The sequence below is a fragment of the Leuresthes tenuis genome, unplaced genomic scaffold, assembly GCF_036924035.1.
Source record: "Leuresthes tenuis unplaced genomic scaffold, fLeuTen1.0.hap1 SCAF_3, whole genome shotgun sequence".
Taxonomy (NCBI): domain Eukaryota; kingdom Metazoa; phylum Chordata; class Actinopteri; order Atheriniformes; family Atherinopsidae; genus Leuresthes; species Leuresthes tenuis.
The window spans coordinates 4,178,340-4,201,892 of NW_027325357.1; the positions used below are offsets into that span (position 1 = coordinate 4,178,340).

The following is a 23,553-nucleotide window of genomic DNA, read 5'->3' on the forward strand; positions in this document are numbered from 1 at the left end:
TCCAACACCTACAGACTCGTTTCAGGCGTGAAAACGGCTTCACTACTCATGTTTCATTAATCTGATTGATGGAAGTTTGCTCATGAAAGACATGATGCTTGATTCTAACTTATTCCCTTTTCAAATCAGTTCTCACTGAGAAATTTGCCAGATGCTTCAGTTTGACAAACCATCTGATGTGTTGGGTAGGTTGCTGCTTGGTCTAGGCACCAAACATACCTGGTTTGGATCAGGTAGGGATCTTAGCTTAAACTACACTGTTTCACTACATTTAAAGCCCATAGGAAAACTCAGCTGCCTGATATTTTCCGGTTACCGAGAAAACTGAGCTTTTGCTTGCACTTTTCCACATGACCACTAAATGTCACTTTTTTGCATGAATTACTTCCTACTTATTTCACTTCTTTTTTTAGAAGGAAATTTATGAAGAATGAAAGCAGAACAAATGAGAAATAAAAAAAGATCAGACTGCGTGAAGATGGCGAGGGAAAGAGGAAAAGAAGTAACATCAAAGTGACTGAGAGCGATGGGAAGGAAGCAGCTCAGTTTAACGGTGCTTCCCACACAGAGAGAGTGAAGAACAACAATAAGAGGTGAAAGATGAAGACAGGAGGGGGGTGTATGTATTCACTTATCCCTGTTAGAGAGAAGCTCTCTCTGTTTCTCTTTCCTCTCTTTGCCATGTGACCGGCCGGAGCTCCAATACCGCACTCTTTCACTCTCTGCCTGTCTTTCCATCCTTCGTTCGGCTCACACTATGTCTGACTGAGGAGGAAAAGGAGGAGGAGCAGCAGCAGGAGGAGGGATAGGCAGGAGATAAAGAGACTAAAAGAGGGAGAGGATGTTCTCTGTTTCGCTGAAGTGCCGGTTAGGGGTCATCAGACGCCGAAACAAGGGTACAGTGTGTGTGTTTGTGCATGTGTCAGAGAGTAGACTAATGTTAACTATGATGTATGTGTGTGAGTGGTTTACATGGTTATTTGCTCATGCCTCAGATGTGTGTGTGATCTTAAACACACAGTAGTTAGTTTGAGTCTGTGCTGGTAGAAATGTTTGTGTGTTTGCACATCTGTGAGTTGATTTGCATGTCTGAAGTGTATTTCTGTGTAAGGATGGCACAATGTTTTCCTCCTGCTGATGTTATTTTCTCACCTGCCCTCCTTTCCTTCTTCTTCTTCACTTTTTTGACCCACTGGTCTGGATGCAGGAAGCCACACAAACTGAATGAGCTTTGTGTTGAGAGAAAGTGAAGTGTCGCTGCAGGTGTTCAGGGACAGACACCACTTTTAGTTTTCTACTTTGCATTGAGCTGTGTTATCAGTATCTCAACAGGTTGCTTCTTTTGGCTGAATGTGAGCCACACAGAAATTCTTTGGAAAATTGGCAGGTGTTGTGTGTTTGTGTGTGCTTGAACTGATGTAGAACAGCTTTTTTTTTGCTATTTGATTTGGTGGTTCAATGCAAGGAGCTCACACTTGTTTTTAGAAATCAACATCAATTATCTATTGGTATTCATTATTCTTTTCATTGTTATGAAACCAGGAAATGACACCCGGCTGAGGCAGCCAAGCATATAAGAATGCTACATACAAAGCATGGAAGGCAGCATCATATGAAAAAATTCACAATCAGAACTGGCCTTACATTTTTAGATACAAATAGAAAGTCTGATTTATCATTTTACTTCTTCTCATGTCTATGGTACTAAAATTAGACAAAGAAAACAGTCACTTTATTCGTATAATTCCCAGCATCCCTGATGCAGCCCTACTTCACACAACCCCACTTAAAAAAAAAAGATTTTTTTAAGTAGTGAACTATAAATCTGTTTCTCATGAGGCGAGTTAGATCTCTCTGAACCTGTAAACCTTTCTGTATGTGATGTGATGGAAAAATATTATTGCTCTAACTTTAAGCTACTCTTTTCATAGAGATTAATGAACAGTTACTGGTTTACATCCTCTCAGAATCGATGTGTTTTATATTTAGAAGTTAATATTCTCTTAAAGGAAAATAACTGAACTATTAGCAGTTTGCATTTTACTTAATGAGGAATGCTTGTGATGGAAAGTTATGCACTTAATCGTAACCATGTGTGAGTAAGAACCACTTATTGGATAAGAGCAGGTTTAGAAATGCTTATGACCGAGCACTTTGGAATAATTTATTCAACAAATTCACTCAAAGTGGAATGAAGCAGCAAAGTATCGTGGTTCATGAGTTTTCTGTGCTTTGGATGTTTTGGGTTTCGTTAAGGGTCTCGTTATTTCCTGTTTTATTTTGGTAGATCCTGTTCTTTTGTTCTCTTCTGTTGGTTTTACAGCTTCCTTGCCAGACCTGGTTGTAATTTTCTCCCCAGTTTATGTTCTCTTGGTTTTCCTTTTGCCAGTTCGTTGCTGTCTTCAGCCTTTGTTTCTGTCAGGTGGTTGGTTTCATCCATCTGTTCAGTTGTTCTTATTGTTAGTGAGTTCTTTTTCTTTGTGTCTTTGGTTTTCTGTCCTGTTTTTCCACTGTTTAGTATCAATAAATCTTTTGTAATTTAACTGCCTGTCCTCGCCTCCTGCCTCGGGAAGTCCTGCATTTTGGGTACCTCTGTCTTTATTTATTAATTTTTTTTATCATGAGGGATCCAATGTAGCTAAATTCTGTCTACACCATAATCCCTTTGGCACCATTAGACCAAGTTAAAGCAAGTGCACTCCTGCTCAGGGTTATTATGAAATAACCCAGCATGTTGGGTTGACATTTTATTCACCTCACTCTGATGCATTTAACTCTCCTCCAGCTCTGCATGCACTGTTTGCAGCCCTGGTCGCTTAACTTGCTCAGCCGCTATCTCCAACACTTTCCCATTTCCAACTCATCACATACCTACACCTAATAATCCAACAAACGGGGAACGGCTGCACATTGCCGGTTATCCTTCATCGATGCTAAGCAAACAGCGGCAGGAAAATGTCTTTCTATAGCTCTGGGTTACAAACGAGTAACGCGGAAGTACGTGAGGAGGTCGAAAAGAGGAAGAAGAGGATAGATATCCATCTCTCCTGCAACCATGAAACTGCTGTTTTTCAATTTCTTTAATTTTCTTCCCTGTGCTATTTTTTATTTTTTTTACTTCTTTGGTATACTCTGAAAATTTAAGGCAACATGGTTAGCTGTTAAAATGGAGAATAAAATACATTTTATTGTGGAAAGTAAACTTAAATTCAGTGGAGTTTGCATGTTCTCTCCATGAATGCGTGGGTTCTCTCTGGGTACTTCGGCTTCTTCCCTCATGCATGTCAGATAAATTGGAGACTATAAATTGACCCTGGGAGTTGGTGTGAATGTGGATGGTTGTTCGTCTCATTTGTCTCTGTCCAATGTGTACGATGCCTCTCACCCAATGACAGCTGGGATAGGCTCCAGCCTGTATGGATCCTGGATGGATGGAAGCCTTGGCAGCATTTTGTATGTTGCTATGATGCCACCTCCCCAGACTTGTCATGTTAAGAGTTAATACCTGTGGGAGGCTAAGGCTTTTGGGGTACTCTGTTAATTTAAAGCCAACCCATTGGGCTCCCGAACAAGCATCACTGTGTGGGGAGTTGGGAGTGAGAACGGGCTGTACAACGCTGTCTCTCCATGTTTTTGCCTTTGCGCCACAACACACACGTTAATCGATATTTTGTTCATGTGTTTGAATCACTGTATTTACGGAGTCCCTCAAGATGTGCATCTCCTCACCTTTTAAAGAGTTGAAACTTTTTAGGTTGTCCCCTTTTTTTCTGTGATGTACAGCTTTTTGTGTTTCTAAAAGCTCTGCAGAGTTGCACAAACCAAACCAAAGGGGGTTATTCTTTTGTTCCTCAGGCTGTTCTTTCGTCATTTGTCTGCCTCATTCTAAAGCGAGTTTGCATAATTACCACCTAGTAGGTAGTTGGGTAAGCTTTAAAGAGTGGGAGCTGCAGTCTTGCATTCCACTATTTATTTATTTTTTTACTAATTAGCTGACCAAACCGAGCAGACTGGGCCTTAAAGGGAGAAGAGCTGAAATTGTGCGCTGCAGTCAGAAGCTTAAAAGAGAGCAGCAATGTGTAGTATTAGAAAATTATGTGTCGTTTGAACATTAAAGCAGGCAAACCTGTGCTAGTAGAATAACCAGATAAGATCACGACCCTCTAAATGAGCACATTATGGTTGGTCAGTCATGGTGAGGGTGTTATGCAGCAGTGATTTTGGGGGGCTCAGCAGCATGATAGTTGGTCAGCCTGTCCAGACATGCAATGGACAGCTGGGGCACTGACAGTGGGACTTTGAGGTTAAGGTTTTGAGAGGTTGGTTGTGACCAGGAATCACAGAACAAGCACCCTTTGTCTTTCTGCGACATTGTCCAGATGTCTGGTCTGTTGAGTTACCTGAGAAGACTGGCATGATAGCGTTTTTCTGGTGGATAATAAGGCCTTGGAGGTTGTTTTCACTGAGGGAAAACCTACTGCAACAGCAGCCATCACATTCCACCTTGTTGAAAGCAGAGGCACTCTATAGTGGATAAGAAGTGGTGAGGGACTCCACACTGCAGTCCTGGGAAGGGCAACAGAGGGTGTGCAGCCAGAGCAAGGAAGTCAACGATGACATTCCACCTCCATGGTTCATTACAGCTGACTCACGGGGCAGAAGAGATCATCAGCATGAAATATATGAAAGGTCCAGCAAGTTTCCTGCTCCGTGTCTGATGTCAAACTTTAAAGTCTAATGTCAAAGTTACCTTACGGTATGCTGTGTGTGCGTAGGGGAGTTAACTGTGGTCGCAGTGTTGGGCAGTCAGAGTGAGATTCATTGTTGCTCTTTACTGGAGCTCATGGTCAGTCTGCTGTGTGTTTTTAGGACTGATCTCCAAATCTGTGCAAGCTGTTGGGATAAATAAATGGTCTATCCTTCACTTCTTCTACCCCTCTCTCTGTGTGCCTGTTGACTTTCATTATAAATGAGGCCACTGTTCATACAGTGAGTTTGTGTGTTTGAATAGTGTTTATGTGGCAAACAGTGAAGGTAAATTGATGCTGAAAAAGAGAACGGTACTTCATGTCCGACAAATTTTCCTGTGTAAAATACATCTTTAAGGCTGTGCGAGCTTGTGTGTAAAACTTCAGGTGTTACTTAGTTGTAGGTGCAGAAATCAATAGAGCAGAGGTGTCCCTGGGTCCTTTAGATAAGAGGTGTACATGTAAAAAGGGCTGAAGCAATTAATCTAAATGTGCATTCTGCCAAGCTTCTTGTTATTCATCATACTTCTCATTCATATGATAATTTCACAGTCATAGGCGTGTGTGATTGCATATCATTTGGCTAGAAGGTGCAGGTGTAAGATGATATTACAAGATTTATCTGCTGCTGAAGAGGAGAAAAGAGTTTCTATATTTATATTCACCTGAAAAATAGCATCGTTATATCAGAACAGACATTCTGGTGTAAGTAGATTTGAAATACGGATCTTCCTTTTGTACATTTCTGATTCTTTCTTTTTTTTTTAAGCCAGCAGTGGGTGGAGTAGATATGATGATCTCTTTAGGCATGTACACGAGCCATATTTTTAGGCATAATACTTTGTTTCTGGTGAAAGGGTTTCTCTGACTTCTTTTGGTGATTCATCGCTCTGTGTAGGAGATGATATCTCACCAGAAATTAAAGCTGGAGCCACAAATTCATCCTTCAGTCGAATCAGATGACGTATTCGTACATGGTTTTCTTTAATATTACAACCTAAACTTGTAAAACTGTGTCTCTCAGACATCAGCAGACGCTTTGTCACTCCGTCTCATTTCCTTTGATCAACAGGGCAGATTGAGGAATAATGTAAAGAGCTATAATGAATTAATTTTATTTGACAACATCTGCTATGCTTTACTTTGTTCTCACTAAGATGAGATGAATAGCGTCTGAACCTTCATCCCTGGAGTGTTACTGCCTGGTTACCATAAATACCAACAATGTATGCAGACTGTAGATCACACTGCTAACGGTCGGAGGTAGGGATCCAGCAGGTTATTGATTGCACCAGCAGGCTGCAACACTGAACACAACAAGGCAGTGAAAAAGTTACATCAGTGCTTATTTTAGCCCCAACCACTGGGAGACATTACATCAGCAATATGGTTTACTTCAAGTAGATAACAAATCTTCTAAATAGCTGTTTAAAAATTAAAAATAAAAGATCTGAACATGCACATTAACCAAAGAAGAAAGTTACTCTAAATAAGCTGTCACAGCCTAATAAACTATAGTAACACAGACGTATTAGACCAGTAAATGTCAACTGGGATCCATTGTTTCCACAGCTAACTTAGATACAATACGTTCACATCATTCACTCAGACATTCCTGGATCTTATAGAAGAAGGGATAGCAGCATGGGTGTGGTTGATTAGTCACAGGTGATGGTGATTTTGCTCGCTGTGGGGTAAAAAAGAGTATGGTGAGCCCAAGACTTCTGTTTCATTGAGTCTTCTTTTGCTCCTCTGTGGAACCAACCTGCTATTTGAGTGCATTTATGTTCCCCCTGAGCGGAAGCTCCCCCTGTTAGTGTGACTGGATTAAAAGTCTCTATTGCTGATTACTGTTCAGTCAGCTGTGTCTCCAGGTCCATGATCCAATGGACCGGAGAGCTTGTAGCTACTGGAAAATAGATTCTCTGCCACTCAAGACTTAGATTTTTTTTTTAACTGTGGAGCTGTCCCTGGTGCTGATCTCCGGCCTTCATTGGTATGAGATGTGTTATTCAGTGTATGCACCTGTTTATCATGTTTTGAAGGAGAATGTAACTTCACCTTAAACTTAAACAGTATATTTGCTCAACAACATGACATTTCAAATTGAATTTCTGTAAATGTAATCAGTGTCTTCATCCTTACCCTTTTTTCCTACTGATTGTGGATTAATTGCAGCGTAATCATTCATCCATCCATTTTCTATACCGTCAATCCATCAGTCGGGTTGTGGGGGGCTGGAGCCTATCCCAGCAGTCATCGGGCAAAAGGCGGGGTACACCCTGGACAGGTCGCCAGCCCATCACAGGGCCACACAGAGACAAACAACCACACATGCTCACACTCACTCCTAAGGACAATTTAGAGTCACCAATTAATATAACATCCTGCTACCTAGCAAATTAGAGACACACCCTCATAGCTTCTTAGCCCTCCATAAGCTACAATTGCTAGGTAATTGGTAATGTGTAGTCTTATTGTTGATCATTTTCCCATGAATAAGTTCATAAAGAGCTGCTAAGCCACAAATAGCAAGATGTCAGAGTTATTCTTTTTTTCCTGCTATGCCTTGCTGGTTGCTATGAAAATAATGCAACGCATCTTTTATCTTTGTAGGGAAGTGTTCTTTTTATTCACATCAAGGGAATTAGCGCATACAATCTGACACAGTGTTTTTACCACTTTGAGGGATTGTGTACTTTTACTCATTGACACGTTTATTCATTGATCAATGAGGAGTAGTCTACACATAGTAGGTTGTAAATATCCTTAAAATGCTTCAGTCTATAAGTAATTAACTTTTTTTAGCCTTCCTTCTAAAAAGTCTTTTTATAATCCCAACTGCTGTGGAAAAATACTGATGGCTCCTAACTCTTTTGTTTCTTTTGTTAGGCTGTGCCATTTGTTTTAGGTGACACTGCATGAATAGATTGGCCACTCAGTTAAACTGACCAAAACAACAGCTGACGAAATGTCCTCAGGCCACATAATGAAGCGTCTCCCAACTCGCTCATTGTCGTCCTCTTTTGTATGAGGGCACTGCAAATAAATGAGCAGCAGAATCAATAAAGAATCATGATCTTTAAAGGAAATTGTCATGATCACAGACGATGTAGTCTTCCTCCACTGAACCAGATTTTAGCAGCAAATGTGAGATTAAACAGGAGCAGAGTCGAACCCTGATAACCTGATGAAGAACCAAACAAAATCATTTAATGTGTGAGCCTCCTCAGATGTCTGTCTGGCTCCATGTCGCACGATTATATTCATTTAGATCTATAACAGGGATCAGAGTATGAGGCATCCCTGATAGCTGAAAGAGCTTTATGTGTAAAAACATACTTGTTTCTAGCCAGTCCAAGTAATTTTTTATTTATTTATACGATTCAACCTGTAAAGTTTCATATTTGCATTTAGAATTTACCCAGAAGTTAGAACATTTATTGTATTGTGCACTAAATAATGAGAGGTTGAAGATGTGATGCTGCCATGTTTCCAGGATTATGTTGAATCATCGTAGGCCTTATCCCGTGTGCTGCAGATTATGCTGATGCTTTTTGGTTTTTTATTTTTTTATTGCTTTAATATAATGATCTCTGGTTGTTTTGTTTGGAGGGAAAAAAAAGTCAGTGAATGCAACTAGAATGAAATGAGAATAAATGAATAATGTATGGGATACTAAATAATTAAATGAGCTGCTTCCATTTTCAACTGCATCCAGTTAACTTTGTGCTAATACCCCTCCATGTATACTCTGTCAAAATCGTTTAGTTTTATTTATTCATCTGGATGTTTTTAATTTCTTTCTTTCTTTGATGTTTAATACTTGTATATATTTCTATTAAGAGTTTCTTTGCATTATTATTTTCTCTTTGGATTTGTCCCCGTTTATTTTCCCCTAGTGCATTTCTTTCTTTCTATGTATTCTTTTTAAAACTTTCTATCTCAGTTTTTATATTTAATTCAGTTTATTTATATAGCGCCAAATCACAACAAATGCCATCTAGAAGGATTCTTGAATGCATTTCTGCCTCCTCATGCAAATGAGGGTGTCGCTCTTTCAGAGTGTCATGAGCTTAGCTTTTCACATCCTGCTTGATCATCAGGCTGCAGAGATTTTATTTACAAAATGGCTATGATACAATGATAGAAATAGCTTGCTGATTAATCTGACTGTAACTTTGTTCTCTCAGCGACTAAATTAACTTCTGAAAAGTACAGTTATTCTTTATAAAATTAGATCTTTATGCACCTGCAGTGTTGCCAGCCTTCCCCACTTCCAGGCTCTGTAGAATAATAAAGCAGAAATGCAACGGAAAAGTAAAAAATGGAGACAGAAATGTAAAAAGCAAACAACGTAACGGAAAAATGACTAAATATACAAGTTCATGTGTAATGTATTGTTAGAAGGGCTTTGAGTGGTCAGCTGGACTAGAAAAGCGCTATACAGTCCATTTAGCATTTGTTTGCTGAACTTCAGCGCATGTTCTGGTCCCCAAGAAGCATCAACAACTATAATGAATTATAAAGAATTTCCAGCCATTCAAATGAAAAGTCTGTTGCCCTAAAAGTGTGTGTGTGGGTGGAGCCTGTACTTTGATTTTCATCCACCTGAAAATGTTGCTGATTGAAAAATGTTTAATCAGGAATACCGGCGTGTTCACTGAGCAACACAACGTATTATATGCAGCGGGGATTTTTGCTTCTGAGCAATAAGATGCCTTAGCTATGAGTTTTCAGTAAAAGTAAAAAAAATAAATAAATAAGAAATATGTTGAATAAGAATTCCAAGGTGAATGAAACGGTGAGGTTGTTGAAAACTCTGCTGGAATAACATGTTTTAGTTTGTTACAGCATTTTTTTTTTGCCATTCACTTTGTCTGGAGATCACAAGATGGAGGGTGTAGTGAGGTTTAAAAAAAAAAAAAAAAAAAACTTACATTAGCTGTGTGACACTGATGTATTGATCGGTGTGTATTCCAGTCTATGGCTCACAAATGTGGTCATTCATTAGTCAAACCCTCCTCTCTCTCAGCAGGCCCCTGGGGCTCCAAACTGAGCTACTTAATGCAGTGGAGGTGCAAGACAAACAAGTTCCAGTTTCTTACTTGAGCAGACTGTTCAAGTGACGTCCTCATGCACCACAGTCATCCTCTCCCCCTGGGGCACATCAACACGGAGGTTAAATGAGGAGTGAGTGAACAAGATGCGGAGTGTGATACATTAAAAATTCACAGTCTGGAAGTAATTTGCATAAAGCCACTTTTATCCCGGCCTTGCTTTCTCAGCTAATTAAATATTAAAAAATAAAAAAGTCACAGAGCTAATGTTTGAACAGAGTCGCATCTCTTCCTGTGTACACCTGTAAAGAATATCTGCTGTACGGGGACTGTCAATCTCTAATGATCTGCTTGTTCTTTAAACTTTTAGGCCTCAAGGGTGGAACATGCTGCTCGCCTTTCAATCAATCAGTGTCTTGCTTTCAAAGTTTTCACTCCTCTAACGAACTGTCATTAAATCTGAGTCTGGGAGAATCAGTTGATGCTGAAGAAGCAGAAACTTTTTCCAGAGTTACAGGCACAAATACACTGATGCTGTGACGTTCTTTCATTTAGCTGCCAGGCTCAACTTGAGAGCTCCCTGTCAACTGGAGCTGCGAGTCAATGCCGGTTCCATGATTTAATTACCAGCCAGCTGTTTACAGTCTGACGTCTCTCAATAAGCAGGTTTACATGGCACTAAACGAAGATCAAAAGTCAAAAATCTTTTTAAATTCATGTTAATATGTTAGCATGAAAGTTTGCATGTTCTCCCCGTGTATGCGTGGGTTCACTCCCGGTTCTTCGGCTTCCTCCCACCGTCCAAAAACATGCATGTTAAGTTAATTGGTGACTCTAAATTGTCCTTAGGAGTGAGTGTGAGCGTGTGTGGTTGTTTGTCTCTGTGTGGCCCTGTGATGGGCTGGCGACCTGTCCAGGGTGACCCCGCCTCTTGCCCGATGACCGCTGGGATAGGCACATTAAGTGGGTATAGAAAATGGATGGATGGATGTTAGTATCACATGAAATCAAAGCTTTAAAATCCAAACTAACACACCTGGATATAATGGTTTAGGCTTGAATCACTCCTTCATGTGTACACTCAACTAGACTCAAATGGACCTAGTTGCTCCACACATGCTCAAAAGTTCCATCTTTTATTAAAACAGTAAGATTTTACAAGTGTAAACATATATTAATGCAGCAGAATTCCCTAAAAAGCTTTCGTCAGACATCTAAACATGTCAGAAACTGATGAAAAATCGCCCCATTAAGACTACGTATCAACTCACAGATGCTTAAAGCGTTTCCAGACTGTCACTCTGCTCTGAAATCCTGATTTTTAGAACTGCAGGGGTTGTCTGACTATGGTTACAGCTGACTTGGCCATTTAACTGGACCAAAATCCCTGACCCAGTATACAGGTGGGGAATCTAGTTATTAAGGGAAGTACGTCCGATGTTCAAGACGATCTGCTGCGTCTAACTTTCTCTGTGGGAGATCATGTACAGCTGAATTCACCACACAGACATGGTCTTTAAGGTACTTCAATGCAGATTTTGTCTGATTTTATTGTAAAATCATGGTTGTGTGACAATCTGGAAATGCTTTAAATGACCATGAGTTGTCTTAATGGGACTTTTTATTTTTAACACATTTAGCTGTCTGACAAAAGAAACTAAGAATAAGTGAATGAGAGCAGCTTTATTGGGAATTCATTTCTATCAACGTACACTTAAGATTGAATAATTTTACAAAACCCACCCACATTATCTGGGTGTGTTAGTCTGGCTTTAAGGAGCCATTTTGTTTGGACTAACAGGTTTGCATGAATTTTAAGTGTCAGTCTAACACAGTTCGTTTCCCTTGTGTCGTCTAAACATGCTTACTGTCATTATTACGATACATTCATTGGCTGCTGGGAACTGTTGAGTTTCTGATGTCACCTTGTGTTGGAATTTTTTCCCCAAAAAAGCAGTTTACACAATAAACAAAGCAATATTTTCTTCATCTTGATCTGCTAGTCAACAGTATTGTAATTTTCTCTGTGAAGAAGAGAAAGAGCCAAGTCTGAAAGGATAAGGTTTTCAGAATAAGTATACCTTAAACATAATTCGTGCAGATGCTCTTACCCCAAGCACTGCCTTTGTTTACCCTTGTTGACTCTAAAGGGAGTTGTATCCCTGTCAGTGTTACAGCTTTACTTTCCACACTTCAGGTGCACTGGAACCACAGTCTTTCTCTGAAGGAGAGCCCTGAGGGTTCTCGTGTTGATGCTCAGTTGGATTAGAGTTATGAGTCTAATAAAACAGCTCCTGCAGCATGTTTTCTGTCGGCTTGTTCATGGATTCAGGAGGATTTTATCTAAGCTGCAACTCATATTTACATCTTTGCAGAGGGTTGCAGTGAGCACTGTTCAAGGTTTGGAGACTTTTTACTGCTTGTGTTTATAAGACAAAATGTTATTAAAAGAAGACTGATGCTGGATAGTCACTGGCTTGATCTGTCAAACTTTTGAAACACTAAAGCTGTTTTTTTCAGTCCCTCTTCAATTTGTGTTTAAAGGTGTATTGCCAAACTGTTGCAGCACTGAGAGAAAAAACTTCAGGGTAGATTTCAGTGTGTTGACCTCAAATGTGACTTGTTTTCTGCTGTTTCTCTTAAATTTTAAAGATGGAAACTTGTTGGAGCATTAAAAACACGTTGTGGTGTGTCTAAAGTACCATAATTTCAGCATTTGGTGATGGTTCTCTGAGGCTGATGATCACAGTGTCTTCGTTGTTCTGAGCACCTTTCGTCAGAGGCGAGTCTTGGATTGTATCTATGGGTTTGATGCCTCTGTGTTTGACTGAAGGATACACCACTTCCTCCCTGTTTCAGGCTGATTTAATTTGTCCCAACTCAACTTAGTTCCATCCTGAGGCCTTTTCAGATGACATCTTTCAGCCTTAGCATGAAGCCACTGAAGGATTCACTCAGCACTGTCTCTAGGAGACGTGTATTAATGCAGATGACAAGAGCAGGATTAGAGTTTATGGACACTTAGCAAAACATGGTAAAATTTTAATGATATTTTGACACTAATACTTCTTTAATCTCTTTTAAGGTACTCAAACATCCTGTTTTTGTACTGACATGTGAATGCTGGACATCTGAAATCCATGAGCTTTAATGTGCTGCAATAGTCTGTGTCATCGATCCTGGAAAAGCAGGAATGAGTAGGCGAGGAGTTGTGATGGAGAAAAACAAATGCTTTATTGAAAACTAAACTGAAGGAGCTGCCAAAGCAGGGATAAAAACTAAACTAAACGGAACAAAAGAGGACAAACTGACTGATTTACAAAACTAACAAGAAAATCACAAGAGGGATGAGAACAAAAACTGACAGCAGCAAACAACATAGAATGATCTGGTAATGCACAAAGGAAAACCAGGAAGGCAGCAGGCGGGACAATCAGTGATGGAAACCAGTTGTAACACCAGAGGTAAAAATAGCAAAATACACATGGGGACAGACTTTATAACACGGGGAGCAAAGAAAAACCAAGAAATCGAAGAGAAAGCCAAAGAAAAGCTGACATTATGACACTCAGAGGGTTTTCTAAATGAATCTGAGTGCAGAGAAACGCTTCCGTTCAGACACACAAGCTTTGGCGATAACTTACACAAATACTGGATGGAAAGGCCTGGTCTTCTCCAAACTGCTCCAGAGATGGTTCACATACTTTGATATGTTGTATCACTGTATTCACTGCAAGTGTGTGATTAGTGTTTGTTATTAGACTTGATTATAAACTGATCAGGATCAGGAATGTTCCGAAACACAATTGTCGGCAAAATCCAGTCAAGCTGCTGCTGACTTGGGTTACATCTGTGGGTGATGCAGCATCTGAATAGTTCATGTGAAATTTTTATCACTTTTGAACTTAAGATTTAATTCTGCACACGCTTGACATGTTTACCATAACCACAGAGGTTCAGCTGCACTGCAGCCAGTGAAAAAGAACACAGCGGCGTGGTCACGTCATTTCCAGTATCTTTTCCAAGGCTCTCCACAATGCCTCTGATTCAGTGGGAGCAGTATATGCACGCCTGTTAAAAGTCAGAGGCTTCATTGAGTGGGTGGAGTTTGTTCTCACCGACTCTACTCACAGCTATCATACATCTTCTTCTGATTTACTCGTACACATTAAGTCAAAAGGCCGAGGGAAGCTGCTTAAACGCAGCCTTGCTGACACCTTCCTAACCTGCAATATTACTGTCAGCAAAAAAAAAATAGGAAGGGCACATTTCAGCTTCCCCACAGTCCACCTGAGGCGTCCTATCTGGCTTAATAGCTGTTGTTGTGAGTTTTTTTTCTTCTTTTCTTTCATTATTTACAGCTCTGCAGCACATAGTGTGAGATTTTTCTAGGCTTCTCGATAATATTTAGCGTTTATTTCTTTATTTCAAAATATTCTTCTCTAGACTTTTGCTGGTTTAGCATTGAGATGAAATTCTTACAATTACATTTTAGAATGCTTTCTCATCTAAAAAGCAGTAAGGAGGAGCTGCTGTACAACCACTGCAGCAACTCTAATAATAATTGGGGTGATAAAAACAGGCACACAGGCTACATCTGCTTATACACTTGCTGTGGTCACAGATTGCTGCTGGAACTTTGCCTTTCTGAAGAATTAATGAGCAATATTGTGGATTTTTATCAGTTTCCTTAGGTGTGTCTGCAGGATAGTGATCTATACTGATGGTGTGTGACAACTTTGAGGGACTAACTTGACTGTTCACAAAGATCACAAGATGTACCACAAGCTAGCGCAATAGTTTCCTTTCATCTCAGTAATCTATCAGAGAGTGCGTGTTTGTTATACTCAAATATAGTTCTCCTTTCTGCAAGACAAGGATATTGTTTTGCAGGATATAGGCCAGAAGCTGATGTAAGGAGTTATCCTGTTTTTCCTGAAGAGATGAAGTGGAAGACTGTGGGTGTGTTTTCCAGCACGTATTTAAGACTTGACTGTGCTTTTGTGTGTTAAAATGCAGGTTTCAGCCCACGCAATGTCAGGAGAGCTTAGCCTTCTTAAACTGTGAGTACTGAGCACCTTAAAGTCGGCGACTGAGGCTTTTCACTGTGGGTGCTTCTGCTCAGTAAGACCTGAGCATCAAGTCTTCTGCTGAGGCTTAGTACATTATACATAATATCACAGCAAACGCACACAGGCACTGAGCAGTTCATACCATAAATTATTCATGATGTCACTGCAGTGTGCAGCTCACATTGTATTTTATTCATAGCTTTATGACCTGTGACAAGCATCATCCACACACCGTGATGTCTGTTGTAATAATATATGATTTATATGCATTGGCATGCACACGTGTTGAAGACCAGTTTATATCTGATCATTAAAGTAGATATGGTTGAATAGAGAATGAGTTCCTGCTGGAATAACTGGGGTAAAAGGTTTAATTAATCTCAATTCGTATTTAAGAGAGCTGCCTGCTGCAGCAGTTGTGGATCCCACATCTGATGTGCACGCACTAAAAGTTTTTTTTAGTGAGATAAAACGCATTCCCTGTTTTCTTGTTATCTGGAATTCAGAAAGTGTGGGTCTCCTCTTCCTTTTCTTTCCTCTTCTCAGCTAGCAAACCTGTCTCCAAATCTTGGTCGTTCTGTTGCTGTGGCTTTGATTCTGTGGCAGTCACAGTCGGAGACATCGTTCGTAAATCTCTCCCTCCAATTAGCATGAATGTGAAACCTCAGGAATGCCTCCAGAGTTTAAATGAGTCACAAACATCCATTTGGACTCATGTTTTTAGCTGAGAGTTGAGTATCCCTATGTCTTTTATTACAAAAACTTAGACTCCATATGTCGCTCACGCAGATCCACTGTGGTTGAGAATCTGGGTTACCTTCAAGTTTTAGAGACTATGCGCTTGGATAAAATGAGGATGATGCAAAACAAGTTAAGAGTTTTTTCCTTCATGCGTTACAGACCTACTGAGGTGTCAAGCATAAACATGGCATTCATACTAATAACTTTAACTTACTCTCGGTGTGTGGCTTGCAACTGCGTGGGTGTATGAAAATGCAAATATAGTTTTGAGACTCGAATTATTTAAATTTATACCGGGGATAAACTTATGTTCAGTGTGTGTGTAAACGATTCAAACTTCCTATAAAAAGCATCATGCAATTGAAATATGAAATATAGAAGTTGAATTTTCATGTAATTGGTATTAAACTTTACATTCCGATTACACTAAGCCTGTTGTAAACATATTCTGTAATTACAGTGCAGAGTCCAGTCCAGATAATACATGAGAAACATCATTATATTTGTGTTTGCTGCTGCTGTTTATGATAGTCTCTCATATATATCTTTTTTGTCAGTATGGGGTCTTTTCACAGTGGGGAATTATGAGGAGAAGACCGACAGTAGTTACAACCCAGCTTCATCATTGTATGTGTGTGATTACATCATAAATATGCACAATTTGTATACCTGATGCTTGAGTGTTGAGAGTCGAGGGTAGTTAATTTTATCCATTAAGTAAAAAGTCATTATGTGACTTCAGCTGAGCAAGAGACAGACAGCGATACAGCTTCATCTCCGTGTGTTTGCATAATTACCATTTCCGTTTCTAATTTGTAGGCACATCTTGTTTGTTTGCTCGAGGTGGTGGGGAGCCTTTGTACCACAGAGAGTGAAGAGAGTAAGAAGAACAATATGTTTCTTTATGTTTTTGCTTGATTGTACATTTAATTTGTTTGGTTTTCTGAAAGAAAGAACATGCAAAGATAAACCCTCAGTTTGCTTGCTTTACACCACCACAACAGCAAAAAGGTGAAATTTTGAGTCCAGTGTTTACATAATTCCACCAGGAGGAGCTGACATTAGTCTTAAGATCTGTTCTTACACGACCAAAAGACGAGACCGTCACAGAACATAAGAAAATTCACATCAATTCAAAGAAGGTGAAGGTCAGAATTTGTGCTGCTTGTTAGCCATGTAAGACGGAGAGAACAAACTATGTTCGGTGAATAAAAACCATTAGATGAAACGTAAATCTTCATTTATATTCAATTTATTTTTCCTGTTTTGTGCATAAACTCTCTCACCAACAACAAGTTAGTTGACAGCTGAACAGGAATGAGATGAACAAGAACAGGACGAGCCATTAAAATGAAAAATGGGAAAGAACACCGACACGAAAATGGTCAGATTGATGCTGGTATCAATCACCTGTTGAAGCAGGTAAAGGAATTTATGTTAAAAGGTGATTAATTAAACAGACAAATAAGCCATGAATAGATTAGAGTAGATTCGCTGTTGCGCTGTATGGGGAGGAACCAGTTGAGGGGATTTGAGCACATGGTCAGGATTCCTTCCAGAGAAGGCGTTTTGGACATTGGGATGAGGCCTCAGGGCAGACCCAGGTCTTGCTGGACAGATTATATCTGTCAGCTGGGGGATCTCAGGTCAGACTGCTGCCTCCCAGATAAGCAGCAAAATGGATGATGATAATAATGTTCTGTTTTTTTATGCAGAGAGCCCCAGTAGCTGTGTCACGTTTTGCAGTGTACCAGCAGTTATATGATTAAAAGATAAGAGTCTGTGGGGACACCATACTTCTCTCTCACATCAACCCCCTCCTGTAGCTCCTTTGGAGAGATAGAATCATATATAATAAGTCCTAAACGCCTCCCCTGAGATACTGACCAGATGCCTGAAGCAGCTCGACTGGCTCTTTCACTGTGAAGGAGCCATGGCTCTGCTCTGCCTGAGCTCCTCACCCTTCCCCTGAGGGTGAGGGCAGACACCCTTTGGAGGAAGCTAATCTGTGCTGTTTATATTCCTGATCTGGTTTTTATTTGGTCACTACTTGCAGCTCAGAGGGTAACAGAACATCAACCCACTGGTAAATCACCAGATTTACCTACCTGGTGTGTAATCTCTCTGGAGTAATGACATCACACTTTGGAGGTAAATGCAACATCATAACAGCCTTTGTCATGGTTTTATGATGACCTGTTACAGTTTTTCTTTCCACCTTGTTTCTGTGGTTAAATATTAATCTGAACCATCCTGTACTGTGTACATTTCCTACCGATTCTTTGCTCCTCACAGATTATAAGCAACTGTAACAGCTTTTATTCCTTACGTGTCTGTTGGATGATGGGACTGTATATGAACTTTGACCTTCCCTGGTAAATTTCCCTGTCTCACTGCTCTCTGATGATTGGCTTTGGCTTGAAAATTAACTCTGGATTTTGGTCATTATTCTGGCCTGGAGAGTCCAGGAGTCAGGTTGTTATAAAAGTGCCGCTGAGATCATGAACTGATGCACAATTTATCTATGATGGGTTAAATAAAAGTGAGAACATCCACTTTAATAAAGCTTAACAGGCTCCCCCTTCTCCTCCCTCCTCTCTGCTACTTTAATCTGTCTTTCTTGCCTTTATTCTTGTTTTTCTCTCTTTCCAACACTCCTCTTCCCTCAGCCCACTTCAACTTTTTAAAACACTTATGCAACTGAAAAGTGCTTTACAGAGTAAAATATACCCAGTTATTTCCATTCTTTCCTTTCCTTATTTTCATATGATTTTCTTCCTCTTCAGCGTTCATCTTTTATACTCTACGCACGTCTTTCCCTTCCATTCATCTCATCTCTTTTTCTGTAATCCTTTACCGTCCTTTTGTACTTTTTAATTCACTCCACTCATACCCTTCTTCTTCTTTCATCCACTTTCTGAGTCATTAGTGCCCTCTGCTGATATTTGGCAGCTTCACATCACCATTAAGAGGTTGAACCCGTGTGTCATTCTACCACATGGGAAATACCTTTTAGCCAAACATCTCATAGAGCACAAGTGCAGGATCCCTTAGTCTGATCAGCCTCATTCTTCGGTACCTTTTAGCTTCTCTACTCCTTCAAATCATTTCCACCTTATTGTTGCATAATTCAGGCAACAATCTCATATGCATTTTTACTTGTGGTGGTTTCTACAGTCTCGAATCTGTCCATCAACAACGGGCGCTGTGATTGGCTGCCCACCGCTCCAGTGTATGTGGCATCTGTCTCCATGAGTGTGTGACCCTGTGCATGTGTGTGTTCAGCAGGTGCCGACCTGGATGGGTTAAAAGCGGAGGAGTAATTCTGTGTATTTCATGTATCTACATGACAATAAAGAATGAAACAACCGTCACAAAACCACAAAGAAAAACAAACTGACTGTTGCTGTAACATGTTGCTGCTACGTTTATGAGCTGCTCTCTAATCCTTTCTTATCACACAGTCTTTCTGCTGCGCTGAGTCTGTGGCTCATCCCACAGGCAGAGATCCAGCAGTGATTAGAAGAAATATAAATTGTGTTTGTGGGTAGTTCAGAGATACAATTTCACATCAGGACTGAAAGCTGATGGAGATATAAAATGGGGTCAGCAAGTCTAGAGCCGTGTTGGATCAAGGTTGGCAGCGGTTGAACGTGTTGGCCATGATGACAAAGAGCTAAGTTCTAAAGTCCACTTGTAGCTACAGTTTATATCGCAAAGTAAATAAAATAATGCAATGTAACACTCTCGATATGTTAATGTTAATCTATGCCCAAGTGTTAGGAGCTGCTGTCGAAGGGCACGAAATGAACTAAAAATGGGATTCTTTACCTCCTTTCCTGTGAAACAACAGTAGAAATGTCTGCTAAGATCAGGGGGCTTCCTTAGTTTCACAAAAAATAAAGTAAAAAAGTTTTTATATTTGCTTGAGACAGTTTTTCCTCTTTGTAAAAAAGATTTATGCACGTTAGAGGAGATAAAAAAGACTCCAACGACTCATTAATACCATTGTGAAGGTGTTACTTGACTAATCACCCTAATAAAGAATAAATGTGAAAAATATTCACTGACATGAAAGATTTACTATAATATACCCAATTCAAAGGAATTCCCAAAGACCTGTCTCCGGTTCTTTTTTTGTTCCCAGGTGACAGTTGTTTCGGTCTTCTTTGAAGTTTTGTTGGCAACAGCTACGCCGCTTCTAAGAGGCCTTTTACCGAGCCAACAGTCTGCTGTCGGTCACATCTGCATTGTGAGAACGTCTGTCTTTCTTGTACTTTCGGTGTGCGCGCTGTTGGCACTGTCAGACTTAGCTGCTGTCTTTCTTCGGTTTGATTGGCTGTTTAGTGCACTGAAGAGACAGCGGAGACAGTAGAAGGCTAACTCGACATGTCAAACACAAATTCCTCTCATGTGTCTTCTTCATTTGTCTAAAACAAACTGAAGACCACCTGATAAGGATTTAACAGAGGGGAGTTCTCTGCACATCTTATTTTTATTCCCAGTTTGTGTGTAAAATGTGTTTGTATAGCAATGTGTAAAATAACCTACGTCACTTTTGGGTGACTCTATACAGTCCAGTTTATCAAACGAGTAAAAAAGGCCTGCTGCATATTCTCTATCAAGGAGCATTTCAGAAGTTTGCTTCAGTTTCACTTTGCAGCAGAGCGGCAGCTTCTGTTGTTCATGTAATCGCAGTCTTCTTTGGCTTGAATTAAAGTGGAAACATTCACCATCTTTTTGTCCAGTTGTCAAGTGAGTTTGAGGCAAAATGCTTGAAGCGAATCAGAAGGTTCTTATACAGCAAACCAACATGAGGGCATCGTGGCATTCTCTGTGAGATTAAGTTAACGGATAAATCAGAAAACAAAAATGTTCAAAATATATGTAGGAACAGAGCAGCAGCAATAAATATCAATATCTAGATGGCAGCAGCCATAAAGTTCAAGTGTGACTCTGTTCATTATGATCTCGAGGAAAAGGCAGCGATAACTCTTGGACAGAAGCTGTTTCTTAGTCTATTTATCTTTGTTTTAACTGTCCTAAACCTTCTGCCAGATAGTAAGTTCATACAAGGAGTGACCAGGGTGTGCGATGCCTTGATCATCGTTGCACGCTTTCTTCTTCAGTGTTTTGTTTTAAACAGTGTTTTCATCAGGAACTTCTATCCCTGGGCTGCCTTCACCACTTGATGGAGGCAGTGACTCAAAAGTGCTCCTGTAAAAGCTGAGAAGCAGTTTGAGAAGTAGTTTGGTCTATTTGAGTTCCCTTGGCAAGAAGAGTCTCTGTTGGGCTTCTTTAAAGAGCTGCAATGTGTTGAGATGAACTTCAGATTTTCTATATTTCTACCAGCTCCCTGTGTATGTACAGAGGAGTGTGTGGGCTGAATATGGTACGTCAGTGATCATCTCCTTGGTTTTAGTGGTGTTGAGAATGAAGTCGTTTCCTCCACACTGCTCAGTAAAATGCCCATATGCTGTGCAAGAGGGTAGCAGTAGTTTATACATCATTCAATAAGGTACAAAAAAAAAAGAATAAAAACACAAACAAAGTTATGTTTCAAAATGCTAAAATGGCTGAAAAAAGCATCAAAGGAGTCCAATGGTCCCTTTGGTGCGTTGCACATCAAAAAGACTGCCAGATATTCACCGACATCCCTGACAGCTGGTCGTTGGCTTGATCAGCGAAAGAGCCTAAAAGTAAATGCGTGTCGTTCTAATTTACAACGTTATGCAAAGCTGTAATAAACAGAGTGGTCTCACTAACCGGGAACAGATCTTAGAGGAGGAACACAACCAAAATTTGACCTCTTGGCTGTGTACGAGAAAATACTAATCAAGCAATTAATCCGAATTTGTTTATTTAACTTTAAGACTGTAAAGCACTTTGTACTAAGTCCAGAAGGCAAATGCAAAAAACAGCAAAAAGAATAAATATATCCCTCCCTGCACCACCCCCCCATCTCTGATGCACTGAAGGATTATGTTATGAGCAACACCAAATATTCCTGGTTCAAATCTCTGTCCTCCCTGTACATGTGTGGGTTCTCCGGCTTCCTCCCACCATCTCAAAAACATGCACGTTAGGTTAATTGGTGATTCTAAATGGGTTAGGGTTAGGATTCTTTGTCTCTCTCTGTGTCCCTGTGATGGACTGGTGACTCATAGGACAGCCTTTCCCAGCTGCCATAGCAGCTGCAGCCCGCCTGCAACCCTGAGCTGGATGAGGCAGGTACAGAAAAGAGATGGAGGGATGGACAACCCTAAATATAAGGGATGAAGAACTAAGCAAACACCATCACATTTAGATCTAGAATATCTCAGAAATGTGTGAAGAAACCCTGGAGGCAGATAAAAAGTTGCAAAATGATTCTATCATGTTGGTGAGTGTCGGCCATGTTTATTGGCTTTATGTGTATCAGTCCATCTAATCTGCAACATCCAGATGCACATTTAAAATCACTGACACACTCGATTTAACACTTACAATGATTGTAAGGAATAGCATGTTATTTTAAACATAGCATTACCTAAATATACAGGAAACGGGAGAGAAAGTTTCCCTTTTTAATGTTATGATCAGACTATGAAACTATCCTCAGAAGCCTCAGTTGAGCTGAGAAACAGCCTGCTGTGTGTGTTTGTGTGTGTGTGATGAATGTTTGATTGTGTCATGGGAGATTTATGACATATCTGGAGCAGAAACAGACACTTTGCTCATTAGAGGAAAAGGAAGGTGAGAGATGGATGAGGAATGAAAAGACGAGTGGGAGGACAGATGGATGGATAGAGAGGCAGATAGTTGTGGCAAGACATAATTATAAGAAATAAGAGGAAAGAATAAAAGAAACACCAGAGAGGGAATGATGAGGTCTGCATGCAATGCTGAAAAGACTGAGATGAGTGGATAAGAATGAGAAAGAGGGCAGTGGCAGCCTGTCAGTCCTTGAATCAGGTGTTTAAAAACGATCTTTCCAAAATGTTCAGTAATCATCACAGTAATTCCTTAATTACAGTGATTCTGGTTTATTTTAATTCTGTAACTTTGAACAGAGAGAGCAGAAACATCAGTCAGACTCTCCCAAAGCAACTCAGGTGCTTCTTCCTCAAAGATGCGCGATACATTTCTGCAGAGGCGTCTCTGAGTCAGAACCTTTGCTCTGAAAAAGTGGCCCGTGAAAGGGGCTGAGTCAACTGGATCTGCTCCGGAGGATCACTGAGGCCTCGCTGGGACGTTTGACACTTTACTGACTCTGCAGCGCGACACTTTGAAACACCTGTTTCATGTTTGAGGAGTTTTGATTTGCTTCCAAATTTAGCTTGAAGACACTCCTTTCTGAACCTCATTGGGTGCGGTTCCATCAGCCTGCTTAGTTTCGCATCGAGAAGTATCGCATCGGAAAATTATGATGGAAACGCCATCATTCGAATTAAAATTCCCCGATTCGCACAAATGAAAATACGCTGACAGCTCCAATAAAGCTCCGATTCTTAATAAAGGTTCAAGTCCTCTCTCTATACACTCCGGGTCGGGAAGAAGTTTACAGACTTGTTTTCATGCCAACCTGCTGAATGTTTGCTGGAAACGCACATGATTCGGATTCCTTTTAATGCATATTTCCAGTGATTCGAATCACTTTTGGATGGAAACATGACTATTGACTGTGAACACAAACTTTTTATTACTGAAGTGGCTACAAATCTTTATAGACAGTTTCACATTTGATTGATCATTGATAGCATCTTCACATTTTACACAACTACAGATATCATTGCAGATAATTCCCTAAAGCAGCCATTTTTCAGTAAGATGACCTTACCAAGAAAGAATATTAACTCATCTCTCAGTTGTTTATGTCTAATTTCTTTGTTTTACTAACCAGGATTACTCTGAAACACTGTGAAGTTGCTAAATCTTCAGCTAAATGGCTGT

At 40.1% G+C, this 23,553-nt stretch overlaps 1 protein-coding gene across 2 annotated transcripts in view; it reads left to right on the top strand.

Annotated features, from left to right (window-relative positions):
- Window positions 1-755: 755 nt before the first annotated feature.
- The window catches only part of grip2b (glutamate receptor interacting protein 2b), a 127,712-nt gene continuing 104,914 nt past the window's right edge, over window positions 756-23,553 (top strand). For both annotated transcript variants that reach the window (XM_072381467.1, XM_072381468.1), the window contains exon 1: window positions 756-896. In XM_072381467.1, coding sequence (XP_072237568.1) covers window positions 842-896 — 55 coding nt within the window. In that variant the 5' untranslated portion in view covers window positions 756-841. The remainder of the gene's footprint in view (window positions 897-23,553) is intronic.